The sequence below is a fragment of the Seriola lalandi genome, unplaced genomic scaffold, assembly GCF_002814215.2.
Source record: "Seriola lalandi dorsalis isolate HSWRI2012SDOR001 ecotype SW California unplaced genomic scaffold, Sedor1 jcf7180002054420, whole genome shotgun sequence".
In the NCBI taxonomy this organism is placed as follows: domain Eukaryota; kingdom Metazoa; phylum Chordata; class Actinopteri; order Carangiformes; family Carangidae; genus Seriola; species Seriola lalandi.
In genome coordinates this window covers 122,669-136,692 of record NW_019524973.1, presented here as the reverse complement: position 1 = coordinate 136,692, position 14,024 = coordinate 122,669, and the positions used below count along the sequence as shown (strand labels likewise).

General features: G+C 40.3%; 1 protein-coding gene across 2 annotated transcripts in view; it reads right to left on the bottom strand.

Moving 5' to 3' along the window:
* Positions 1-139: 139 nt before the first annotated feature.
* phc2b (polyhomeotic homolog 2b (Drosophila)) overlaps positions 140-14,024 on the bottom strand; it is a 34,297-nt gene continuing 20,412 nt past the window's right edge. For both annotated transcript variants that reach the window (XM_023410274.2, XM_023410275.2), the window contains 8 exons: positions 11,297-11,604; positions 10,503-10,776; positions 6,657-6,868; positions 5,256-5,385; positions 4,012-4,117; positions 3,799-3,913; positions 2,618-2,942; positions 140-2,451 (listed from right to left, as the gene is read on the bottom strand). In XM_023410274.2, coding sequence (XP_023266042.1) covers positions 2,297-2,451; positions 2,618-2,942; positions 3,799-3,913; positions 4,012-4,117; positions 5,256-5,385; positions 6,657-6,868; positions 10,503-10,776; positions 11,297-11,604 — 1,625 coding nt within the window. In that variant the 3' untranslated portion in view covers positions 140-2,296. The remainder of the gene's footprint in view (positions 2,452-2,617; positions 2,943-3,798; positions 3,914-4,011; positions 4,118-5,255; positions 5,386-6,656; positions 6,869-10,502; positions 10,777-11,296; positions 11,605-14,024) is intronic.

Below are 14,024 nucleotides of genomic sequence, written 5' to 3'. Positions count from 1 at the left end.
ATCAACAATGGAGGAGAGGATACAGGTACCTCCTAGCTTTGTTAATCCGTACATGAACATAATATGTAAGACTGTCCCAAAAACACTTAAAAATATTTTTTACTCGCAGACACACTCAAAAAATGCCCCAAGACAGAACTGTACTGCAAATTATGTATAATTGCAAAATGTTGTGTAACAAACTGTTTTGATAAATACAAGCATTTAACAAAGCATCATCTAAAAAAGTTGACCTTCCATCACAGCCACAAAACACAAATAGATATGATCATATTTTCATTAGAAAAGAAACCTTAAAAAACAACTCTCAGGCCATGATATTTATATATTTGCATATTTCAAAATATTGAACACCATTAAATTTCTGTTTTAAAATAACAGGGATAACTTAAAAAAAAAAAAAAAAAAAAAAAGACAGTTTCACACTTAGTTACAGTCAGTCTCTTTCCTCACTTGAGCTGCTATGTACAAATAAACTTGTTTGAATTACTGCACAAATGCCATTCTCACTTTAGGTGTCTCATAAGATTAAAGCAAATGAAAAAGAAAATAAGTGCCAAAAGCAGGGCTGTGCAGAGCGCAGCATACCTGAATTGCTCCTTGGATAATTTAGCGTCCTATGAAACTGAGACAAGACATCGATGTCACATTTTTGTAAATCATTTTGAAAAAGTGGCAACAGAGAAAAAAATCATTTGCAAGCAGTTTAAATCTACAGGAGAAAACTGGCGAGTTCCTCATGAAAGGAAAATCAATGTCACAAAAGAAGCTGCTTAGACGGTTTCTCTGCATTCAAGCTTTGTATTCAAGAGTGGTGAGAGTCTTATTGTGAGAAAAGGCAAAGGAGCATCTACTGAATAAAAATGAGCAAATTAATGAATGCAATCTTCTGTTCCCAGCAACACAGAGTAATTTCTCTCTCATTCACACACTAGCAAAACGGTACAAATGACATGTCTAATAATATAATAATAAATTCAGACTTCACTCGTGTGTCTTAATGCCTCAGTTCAGCAACGACTGTTTTGCAGCATGAGCCAACCTCGACACAATTGAACAGGTAGTACACTTTGGCACAGCCCTTTCTTTCAGCCTTATGTTCTCCACTGAACTGAACTGCCACATTTACACCTGCTTTTATCATGGAATCTGTGTTTACATGTCTTATCTGGTTAATGACATTTGATAAAGGCCTCTAGGCGCCGCCTGCAACCACACCTGGTGTTAATATGTGCTCTTATCTTAATTCTGCCTGCATCATGATCAGATCTTACAATTAAAAATGGGTATACAGCAAGGCACGTGAGAGCAATCCTGTTGTTCCATCGTTCTACTTACTTTTCCTTTACAGAGGAAGGGGTCGTGTGTAGCTTTGTGACGGGCAACTTGAGATAGCAAGAAGAAACTTAGTTAGGTGATCTTTCACCTTGCTTTTTTCGGCCAACCAGGGCACCCTGGCGGCCTCTGGGTTAAGGTGCTGACCATAAACCTGAGCATCCTTTGTTGAATGTTGTCCCTTTTCTCTCTTCCCCCCCTCATTTCCAGTCCCATCTCGCTCTCTCCCAGTGGTTGGCATTTACTCCTGGCTGAGATCTGATCACAATGTGAGCCAGACCACCTCAAAATCTAGTCTGGCGGAACTGATAGCAGTGTGATTGCAATGTGTTCTGCAACCATTTGCACCTGCATTATTACGTTTCTTATCGAGATCAGATATCCGGATACAAAAATTGGCCGTTCTGCCACATCAGTCAAAGATATTCCCTCATTTAATGCGAGAATCCACACTTTGGAATTTGGCACAGCTCTCACTCTGTCTCCTGATTTAATTTCAGTCCACTGCCTACATTGTTTCTAACTAGTAAAAAAACTGTTTAACTCCCATGAGTGCATGTGAACACAGACAGCTTCTATATCACACTGCAGGTCTGTGTGATTCAAGTGCTCATGCCACTACTAGTAAAACCAGCTTCAGTCCCAAGAGCCAAAGTTAAAAAAAGAAAAATCACATGGTTATTGAGCTGATGCAGTTGAATATGAGCAGTCTGTGGGGTCAAGTCCAGCTACTGTGACATTCTGTATCAAAGGAACCAGTCCAGTGGAGAGAAGGCAAGGTCACAGTACAGTCAGTGCTCTATGCCGTCAGTGCTACAATGATGCATCCTTTGCCCTGTGCTAAGGTTTTACACACCGCTCTTCTCTCTCTCTCTCACACTCTCTCTCTCTCTCTCTCACACTCTCTCTCTCACACACAAATACAGATGCACTCAGATCAATGCACGTACACACTTTCCTGCTATGAGTCTTTAAGCATGTTGATGCGTGCAAAGATCTTAAGTGCAGGCCCCAGTTTAATGTTCATGGTGCTCATGAGGTGGTCCTCCTTTAACAGGAGCAAGGCCTGTCCATCAATCTCCTGAGACCGAAACTCGTCTGCTATCTCCTGACAACCTGCATGAACAGCGGAGACAGAAGTACAGGCTGCAGTTAATCATAGTAAAACTGGATTAATAAGCAAAACAGAGCTGTAAAACTGGCCGGTTCAGTGTGGAAAGCTTTATGAGTGTGTTTATGAATAAACAGGGGTGGTGGTGGTGCTGCTGTTTACTCCACTGACCTGGCAGAGAACGGATGAACTCATAAACTTCTTCCACGTTCCACTTGGCAGGGTCGTTGGGTAAAAAGCGGTGACAGAGTGAAGGTGCATCTCTCCCAGCACAGCCCTCTTGGTCCGAGGCCCTGCTTGGCTGCCTGTGGACAGGGACCTGAGCTGGGGCTGGAGCAGGAGCCAGGGGTCCTGAACTGGCTGCTGACAGGGGAGACGGCGGCTCTTCGTAGCTGGACATGTCCGAACACGGGCTGGACTCTTCCTGACTGGGCTGTGAGGGATGTGGTGAGGATACAGAGCCGCCCTGAGTCTGCTGTGGTGAGGGGGACAGCTTCTGAAAAGGGAAACATTCAGGTATAACGTCAAGGCTCGGCATTTGAGAAATGAATGGCTCATCAGTAAAACACTACTGGGGCATTGTGTTAGTCACAACAAAGAATAAAAGGGGTAACACGTGAGATTTATACTGTAAAATAGCTTCAAACGATTGTAATGTACCCACAGGGAGTTGATAGAGGTGTTGGGTCGATACCAAAGCCTCAGCAATTACTTTGTCAGGTGCTGAACCCTCTAGATTATAAAACTCACTTATTGGTCCAAACATGAGACAAAAGCACCCCCCAATGGAGATTCCAGACCAAACTCTCAAAAACATGTTGGCTTTAAAACATTGAAAGATTGTTCCTGAGACAAAAATAATCAGCATTAAATACTATGATATATTAAATCTCTGCTTAAGATTTATTCCTTAATTATTCTAGCTAATTAATGTAACTTTGTTGTGTCGTTACAGGCTTCAATATTTTAAGGCTAGGGGACGAGCTGCTGGAAGCATGTAGAAGTCCTGTGTCAAAGTTTATTGGATGCGTGGCAAAAATAACAAATCCAATTGCTGTGGATGTTTACGTGACATGTGCAGAAGGCAGAAAATCTCTACTAATTATTTCCCATTTTTGCTGGTCACCAATAAAGGCTGACAAGGATCATAGAGCACGTAATGACCCTTTAAAGACAGAGGGAGATAATTAGGCACTGACACAAATGATGCTTAAATTCATTAAAAAGCATGAGGCGTGCAAAGTGCAGGGTATAAAATGTGCAGTGGAAGCAGAATGTGATGGGTTTGAGGAAGTTTTCCAGCAGTGAGTGTGTGTGTGTGTGTGTGTGTGTGTGTGTGTGTGTGTCTGTACCTGCTTCTTAGCCTCTATACTGGAGCGACCCTGAGATCTTCTTCGCCAGCGATTTGTTGGTTTACTCCTCTCTGGACGGAAAAGGCCTATCCGCTTAGTACAGCCCACATTGTACCTGTTCACAAAGGTCCATTATCAGAGATTTTATTCACAGGAGGAGCAAAAAAGTGTTAAAATGAAAAATATAAAACCAAAAGGTTTTATAGGACTTGCCTCTTTGCACAAACCACGGAGCAGAATCTTTTAGAGCCCTTGAAGGTGTAGGCAAAGTCGACCCAGCCGCAGTATTCACATGTCAGCTTCGGTTCTGGTTCTTTTTCTGTGGAAGGAGAAACGGTAGAACCATGAGACACACACTAAACATTCTCCATCATGGGGAGGTTAATTACACAATATTCAAGTGACATTTCTACATCTGCTGCAGATATCAGGGAGATGGTTGAGGCCCAGCGTGTAGGGGTAATTCATATCTTTATGTACTCGACTGCTTTCTGTGTTACAGAGGCACATTCATTAAGCAGCCAAATACAAACAAGGATACACTCATCAACCTTCAAGTTTTTGAATGTATCAATGGTATTTAAAAACGCACACTTTGGTGCGTTGATCTGCATTAAATACATTTTTCTGTTTCCCGTTATTTATTTACAGTGATAAGATCAAGTGTTTAAAGGTGATGATGATAGTTTGCCACTTCCTGCATGTGTCTCACTTGTGATGTGAAGGCAGCTGTAGTTCTTTAGTGTGAAACCAAAAGTGTTAACAATGACTTTGCAGCCTCTGCAGTTAGCTAACAATATCAAATATTAACTCCATATACACTCAGTGGCCACTTTATTAGGTACACCTGTGAAATCTAATGCAATCCACTACAACAACTTAGCCATGAAGCCTACTTTTACAAAAGGAAATGATGGTCCATTTTCATCGACAGGTCAGAGAGACTATGAGCAGTTGTGTTGTACTGGACAACACAACTGTGAGACGTGTTTTGCCGCATTATTAGAAACACATTTAGATATAATACAGTCTAGTAAAACACCACCACTAACTGTAGCCTCATTAATAAACATACAGTTGTATTAAAACAGAACATTATAAGCTTCATAAGAGGTAGAATATGTGGCATGGCGGTTGTACTGGATTGACCTAGATTTAAGTTTTAAGTGTAGTTTTCTAACAGCTGATTTGCACATTCTCTGCACTCTTTTTGGTCCTTTTCTTTTTTGTTTGTCTTTTTAAGTTTGGAAAGTTTGCATGGACAGAACACATTTTATTACAAGCTTAACAAAGAAAATGATCCAGAAAACAAGGACTGACTTTAAAGTTAATTAACCACAAATAAGAGCACCACTGACGGAGTTATGTAAAAAATAAAAAAAATAAAAAGATGGAGCCATACACCACCACAAACTGATACACAACCTATTGTACTTGTCAAATTCTTTCAGTCTCACCTGGCTGGTTCATGTCCTCTGGCTCAGAGTCTGTGTTTGCTGCGTTGCTGACCGGAGTTTTGTCAGGGTCTGAGGAGAGCTGATGATCCAGCTTCTTTGGGCTGTCAATAAGAATGGGCAGACGCTCCACCTGGTGTCGGGTAGAAAAATATTCACAATTGTACCAAAATTAAACAGTAGGAGCTCTGGGAATAAGGAACGATGGAAACAAGGCTGTTTCATCTGAACACCATCACAGCAGCAAACTGAAGTGCTGAGACTACTTTACACGTGTATATCTTTAAGAACTGAAGCTACTAGCCAATTATTTGATTAGTTAATCAAGAGAAACTTTTTTAAATTAACCCATTTTTTTGTTTTGTTACTCTTCTATGAAAGTAACCGGAATATCTCTGGGTTTGGGACTTTCGTTAGGACCAAACAAAGACATTTTATGATGTCACCATGGGCTGTGGGAATTTGTGATGGACTTTTTTGTGTTTGTTTCCATTTTACAGATTTATGTAGACACTTTCACAATTAACCCGATTTTAATTAATGGATTCAAAGTAGTTCTAGAAACTGTGAGTTGATCAACAACAGTTTTGACAATATATTCTGGGACTTATGCCAGAAATTCACTGGTTCCAGCCTCACAAATATGAAGACTTGCTGTTTTCTGTTTCACAACATTTTGAACTTAATATCTTTTGGATGTGGACTGTTGTTCAGAAAAAACAAGCAATATTTAGATGGCATGATTAAGATATTTTAAATATCATAAAATAAACACCAATCAATAATAAAAGCAGTCTTCACTTAAAACCCTAGTTGAATGTTGCTGCAATGTAGACAATTTGACATTTCATGCTGAATATGAACTACATTATTTGTGTTTGTTCAGACCTGTATGCATGTAAATATAGAGTGCATTTACACCAAATGTCCAGTAGGAGGCAGTGAGCCCAAAGTCTAGAAATCACGAACCATTATGCTGCCTTAACGAAATTAACAATTTAACATTTTTGTTTTTTCGCGATTAAAAAAGATGCAATGATATAAATGCCAACAACAGACCTATTGATACACTGCATAATCATTATAAGATGTTAAATCATATTTAAGGGAGATGACAGATTAAAGAAGGATTCTGATGCATTGAGAGACATGAGACATTTCGATGTGGCTCATTGTACGCACAACGTCATCCATCTGTACTGCTTCACAGCTACATAGTCCTCCCTCACTATAATTAATGACTGAATCAAACACAAGCTGTGAGCTGTCATTACTAGTAGTAACGGAGGGCTTGTGTTTGCCTGCTGACAGGTCCCTGCAGGCATGTGCACTGGAGAGTGGTGGTGGCGGCCCTGGGTTGTTTATCATGTTTCTCTGCTGGTAAAGCTGAGATCGGGCACTTACACAGACTGGGAACGGCTCGGCTCCCTCCTGGATGACAAAGCCTTCGATGACATGTGTGAGGACTTGGGGCTTGACGATTGCTTGGGGTGGTTTGTTCTCCCCGTTCTGCGGCGTGCTACCCGTCACGCTGGGCGCCTCGTTCTCATTTCCTGAGGTCATGGCTGGAGGTGGAGTCCCAGGTGCAGCACTCTGCCTCTTGGTTGAGCCCCCTCCTGACCAAGAAATTAATACAACACCATCCAGTTACTGTACAAGAAAAAAATGATCACTCCTAGGTTTGAATGAAGGTAGACATAATCAGCCAATTAATCATTTCAGTCATTTTTAAAGCAAGAAGCCACACATCTCAACCTAAACATTTGATAATTTCCTTGCCATAAGTGATCGTAATTATTTTTTTTTTTTTACAAAAATATCAAACATTATGTCAAGTTTTAGATCAAATGAATCGAGAAAAACAATCAGCAGATAAATCAATAATAAAATGCATTATTAGCTGCAGTTCATAATGAAATTACAGTTAAGAAACCTTTTTACACCAGCAATGTGGAGGAAGTTAAATCCCAGTTTACCCACCTTTATTATTGGAATTACAAATTTGATCCTCATAATAAAACTGGTAAAAAATAAAAAAAATCTATAAACTTTTGAGATACAAGATGAATAATTTATTTCGTCATTGAAATCAAATGGTTTGTCAGATGATAACATATTATAACACTGAAGCATCAGATACGAAGCTACATATGCTTATAACGTTATGTAATGCGAGGTAAATGCTTAATTATCATATTATAGTTATCTGCTGATATGAGATCAGTTATCCACTGATGGTCTAACAATAGACAACAATACATTTTGAGGTGACCTACTGGCAGCCTGACGGTCCGTAACAGGCAGTAAATCCATCATGTATCACTCCTAACATCACAACAACGTCTGGTCGTATTATCAACAAAGCGAAAGTAAACATCCAGCCGCCATGCTTTGTCATCTTAAAAGCCTCAGTGCTGAATGAGAAGAGTTTTCTTACCGCGCCAACTTCCGCTCCTTTCAGACACAAAACATGTGCGGTTTGGTTTGTGTTTGTTGCTCCAATGATCCGACAGACACACATCGACCTGATGCTGCTGTTTGTGACTGATTGGGTTTAAGCTGCAGCGCCGCTTCAGACCCGTTAATGTGAGGCTTTGAACCAGGGTCCGCCTCCCTGTTTCCTCCCACAGCAGCTAACGCTGCCAGCTCTAATCCTCCCAAGGCTGCTGCAGCATGTCGACATGTTTCAACCGTGAACGAAATATTTCCTTTTTTTCTTTCTTCTTTCTTTTTATCCCAGCGACTAAAACCAATTTCTTCCTCTATGAGAAGTAATTAAAGCGTCAAATAAACTAACACATTAGCGCAGTGGCGTAGCACACAAATGTGGGGCCCGCACACAGGGTTGTCTCTGGACACTTTGGTGCCCGAGGTGAGGTGTCCTGAGGGTCATCACAAACTGCAGCCTCCGAGATTACAGATGAACAGTAGAATCAACATCTCTCTGAAACTACTCTCTGACTTTTATAACTTTCATGGAGGTTGGATTCATTCCAGGACAGTTGTATTTTACTGCATTTGTTTTAGATAGGTGTTCGTAATAAACTGCCAACTGAGTTCATCTTTGTATGCTTTTAACACCATCAGGTAACTGTTCATCTGCGGGTCCGATGCCTCTTTATTACAGACAGTACTGAGAAGCAGGTGTTATAAATATAAGACAGTCACTTATAGCTGTCTTTATACAATATTTATTTTTATTCTATTTTATTCTTTAATTATACAACTTATAGTGCAAACTTCAGGTACCGAGAGAGGACGTCAGTGTGAATCTTTTGTAGCAGTAAGATCTGGACAGGATTTAGAAAGATGCTCATTAACTTAAAATATTACAAACTAACAGCAACACTGTGGAAGCGTCAATGTCACTGAAACAGATGCAAAACAACTGTTTACTCGTTTTGTTCACTGCAGCTGTTACAGACTGAAACTGAAACTAACCACTATCTTTATTTATTTTGTGGCTCAGTGGCTCAGCTTGTTCTCAGATTTTGAGTGTTTTAATGGAGCACAGTGGTGCGATTTTGACAGCTGTCATTACAGGAACAAACATCTGGATTTTTAGCTGCCAGGCCAACTACAACAAAATACCTAGATGTGCCTGCCTATATCAAGAACTTCCTTGCTGCCAACCCCACTAAGGGCTCATTTATCCTTCTACTTTATTTCTATGCCTCTATTTAAACCTTTCAAAGACAAGTGACAGTTTCTCTGAATGTCTGTTAGCATAGAGCATGGTGGAAGTTTGACCAAGTGAACAAACTAGCTTTTGTCTTTTTCTTTAAATGCCCGTTTTTTCTATGGTAAAAATGTTGAAACATTTGCTACATGTTATCTTAGCAGTCAACAGCAGACAGTGGATTACCAAAATAGTTTCCTGCTCTGGTGGTGAGCAGTTCACCTCCACAGCACATCACACCCAAACTCATTGCCCATAAACAGTAATTTGTGGTTTGAAGAATGTTTCATTTTACAAGAAACACAGCATTAGCACAGTTTCCAACCATTTAGGAGAAATATAACTATAGAAACTGATCCACGTCCACATTTATAAAATACACAAAAATAATTTGTGCTCAGCAAGAAGAATATAGCTGCTGCATGATCATCCACTTACAGCATCTCAAACCTACTGACCATGTGAGTCAAATCACTTATCAGAACTGTCTTTATCCCTTTTATCCAAATCACCTGGCTGACAAAATGTGCACAATAAGTAGAAAACACAGCAATACTAAAATAAATATGATGAGGCAGCATTTCTGGGATTTTTTTGAACCATCCACCCACATTTCATTACTTACATATGCTTTAGTCCAGAATATCACAACTGTTTTTCCAAAGTTTAGAAACTTTCATTCTTCCAAGCATCCGTCATATATGTATTACACAAGCCGGGCTAAGACACTCTCTAATGGACAAAAGCTGTTCAATGACTGAGTAGTCATCAGTCACATCCCCACAGCAAGTAACATGTTAAAAGAAACGTGTTTTTAAAATGTCATAGAAGAAAATAAGGAAACACTCCCTGCTGACAATGTGAATAAATCCAGATGATGTGTTTTTTCTTATTTTTTTCGTTAAACATTAAAACTCAGAAAAAATTAACTGCGAAAAGCAGCGTACTTGTGTGCCAACGTAGTGCAATGCAGTTTTTAGCCTGTACAATAGGATAGCAGCACTTGTGACACATTTTGAAGTTTTGTTGACACTTTGTCAGAGAGTTAGTGGGATGTGACATGTTTGTCACTTTTTGCCCACTTCATGTATGTAATGGGTGTGAACCATGACATTCCCTGCTCACTGCTAGCAGACCAATATCACACACTGCAACAGAAAACGGTATGTGCCAAAAAGTGCCCACTATCATTTGTAAGTATCTGTTTATAAATAATCAAAACAATATAACGTCCATGATCAGTCTGGGTACATTACCGTATCCATTTCTTTGTTTCTCCATTTACTTGAAATTGTTTTTTCACAGGGCTGTCCACGGCTGTCCAGGGCTTTTTTGGGCGTTTGATTGACAACAGACGGCAACAGAGCAATATGAGACAAGGAACAGTGAAACTAAATGAGCTGCAGGCACAACATGTGCTGAAATACAAGTAAATATCAGCATTGATTTTCTTTTCCTCCACTGAAGATTGCAAGAGTTGACAAGGAGGAGTGCAGAGATAAAGCTATATTTTCTGTGTCAAGGTGAAAAGATGTCATTAACACACAGTTTTAAAACTGCTGAATTATTACCTTGTGACTGAACAGCTGGTATAGCTGTGTCAACCTTGGGCTGCTCTACAGGCTTGGAGGGTTGTGACGGCAAAGGTGCAGGTTGTGGTTGTTGTTGCTGTTGCTGTTGCTGTTGCTGTTGCTGTTGCTGCTGCTGCTGCTGCTGTTGTTGCTGCTGTTGTTGCTGCTGCTGTTGCTGCTGCTGTTGTTGTTGCTGTGTGGAGGGGGTTGGACACGTCTCTCTCACCACCAATGAGGTTGGCTTATCTTTACTGTCCTGAACCAGCCGAGAGGCCTTAGATATTCATTAGGATCAAAAGATAGAGGGAAAAACATTAGAACATACATCTGAGTCATGAAGAGACACATCAGGGGCTGTTAGTACTTTTAATGTCAGTGACTCAAAAATTGAAAACTAGGCTACATTAGGTTTGGAAAATAGCACACCAGTGGGAAAATATTACACCAGGATTCCCAAACTCAGAAGAGTCCTTCTCAACATGTATGTCTTGGAACTGAAATGGATACTGTGGGTGTTGTTGGAACAGTAGTTTTTGTCTTGTTGGTCACCACTTTCAAAATACCAAATTCAAGGATGTGACCGACATAAAAAGTCAGGATGTTAAGTAGTGCCTGTCTAATCATGCTCCAACTTCCTGCCTGTACTTACACTGCCCCCTTAGATTTACCTTTTTGGTCTTTCCAAAGTTTTTTACTTTATCATTGATATTAGCAACAGTTTGATATAACTAAACAAAACCCAAGTTGGTCAAATGTTCAGTTGTTGAGACCTTGGTGTGTGTAACTGTACTCACCGTTGGCTGTATTTGAAGGTTGATGGCAGTAAGCTGGACGGGCTGAGCTTTGGCATGGCTGAGGGAAGAGTGGAGGGCATGGGGGCTGATGGTGGAGTGGAAGATGGTGGCCTGCTGGCTGGGTGTAGAGGGCTGGTGTGGAGCAGGTTTGGGCAGCACAGGGATAGGGTGCTGTGATGGCTGGATGGAGGCTGTCTGCAGCAGCTGGCCAGTAGTCTTCTGCGATCCTTGATTCTGATGGACCACAAACTGCTGCTGCTGCTGCTTGTGCTGCTGTACCAAAGAGTGTGGCTGAATCTGGGTGTACGCTGGAATGAGAACAACATGCACGCTTATTTTTGACTATGAAATGTATGAAATTTAAATGATGTATCTACCATACACAAACACTTCTAAGTCCTAAAGTCACTATGAGCTGACTACATAGAAGCCATTTTACCTTTAAATTAAGTCCTACAATTTATATCTGTCACTTTTATGACTGTAGCTACAAAGGTTTGTGGGTGCCTTTAATTTTACTAAAAAGGCGCATTTCCACCACAGGATAATTCCCTGGGAAGAGCAGCCTTTTGAGGAATCTTATCAAATATTATTGTCTTCTATAAAAGGTAATTCAGAAATACCTTTACTGTGTTGAACTGACTTGCTACAAACCATGAACAATATTTATTTCATGTGAGCTCACAACTGTCCAAACTCAGTGTATATCAGAGACACTGTGCCACAGGCTCATAAACTGTGAAAAATGTAGACGTCTGCATAATAGAGCATGTTTTGTAACGTTCCCTTCACCTGTATGCCCCCTGTTGACAGGATGTAACATTAAGAGCTTGTTCAGAGGTGCACAGAGTCCTGCTGTTGCAGTTTTGGCCTGAACATTACTCACAAATCGTTTCAAAATGGCCTGTCACCACCTGTCAGTGCTGTTGTGGGTAAAAAGACATCCTGAGCTCATAACTTGCCCCGAAGCCCAAGACACACTACATCAATCTTGTAATGTGGGAGCATGTGTGAGTGGGAGAGTGTTCAGCGGAAGTAGCCTGAGGCTACTCAAATATTAGAAATGCCTTAGGAACAGACATGCAGAGCCAACTGTCCATGACACTCTTTATGGAGTTAACATTGAGTCAGTAGGTCCCAGCCCCTTTGCTGGCTCCTTTATCTCCAACAACTCTACCAGGAAACAATAACGACCGATTGACTCAATCTAATTACTGAAACCCAAAGAAGAAATGAGTTACCCCTGCAGAGAAGTACTATACAGGAGCTTCTGCTATGTGAGCCGTGTGAACGTGGGGATGTGTTTGGTGATGTTAATAAACCCCCCCAATAAATCCAAACATGGAAACCTGCCAAGTACATCAGCATTTGTCTCAAATCCCCATCGCCCTCCTCCTCCTACTCCTCCCCCTGCTCTTTTCATGATGTTTTGTGTGGGATAGGCTCCATCTGGTTTCAAAGTTTCCCTGTGAGAGACTAACCGCAGTCTGTGCCCTGCTGTGGAAAATGTAGATATTTCTATCCAGCAGAGTTTGCATGTCATTAGTCCCTTTAATGCTACAGGATCTGCTGAAAAGTGTTTTCTTATTCACATGGTGGAACCCACCAACAGAAAATTTGGTTAGCTACGGCAGACACAGAAAGCCTTCAGTTAATTTACAATGTTCAGAGCAGGGTGGATGTAAGCCATGGTTAGGTGGATATGGCCAGCAGCATGATAATCAAGGATGGTAGCCTATAAGATGGATCACACTTGAGAAGAACTTTAAACAGACACTTCAGTGGATAACAACATCCATCAGTTCAGCAGCTACGCCTTCGGGTGGCAAAAATAATTAATTATTAGATTCATTATGATTTTCTCTTGAAAAATTCAGCATCAATGCACAAAACTCCTTAATCTGAATTTTTAAGTAGTTAGTTAACTTTTTTTTTTTTTTTTAAAAGAGTATGCATGTTACAAAGGAGTGACATCATTGTTAAAGACGATGAAAACAAATATCCTACAAATAACTTTATTTGGCATGAGAAGTTAACTTCTTGGTCTTGAAAAAAGTAGTTTGATGAGACTGTGTGCCGTGAGCCTGTACATAGGTACGGTGGCACTTTGACCCAAAATTAGGTTTAATTTTTAATGTTTACCATGTTCACCATTATCAGTAAAAAGTATGTAGGAGTATTGATGAGTCTAATAGAAGTGTCAAGACGTTGCAAGATATTGTGTTCACAAGAATGGAACAGACAGACAACCCAAAAACATATAATGCCTCTGCCTCTGGCACGGATGCATAAAAACCTGTGGCCTCAAACTTCTAATGTCAAGATCAAGAATGAACTTTGGTGCCTAACCTTAAGGCCAACACAGATAAGAAGTCCTAAATGAGATAAGATGAAATCCCAAGAACTACTAAACCTCCATGTTAAAAGATCCATTAGACAACCAAGCAAACTCCATCGACAGATGAAGACCGTTCAATATGATTGAAGGCTCCAGAAAAAGCCCAGAAGTCGACCTTGAGTTGGGATTGTTATGCTAAATTACACAAATAATTCAGTTAATGTCGACAATAACAAGTGGCCCATATGAATTGTGAAATTTAAAATGGACATACTGTATTCTTGGCTATCTCCGGAAACATATTCCAAGCTGCAAAGGATCTCTCATATTCTGTCACTGAAAAACCTGGGTCTCTGCTAAATATAGCAGTGGTGCTAAAATAAAACATAA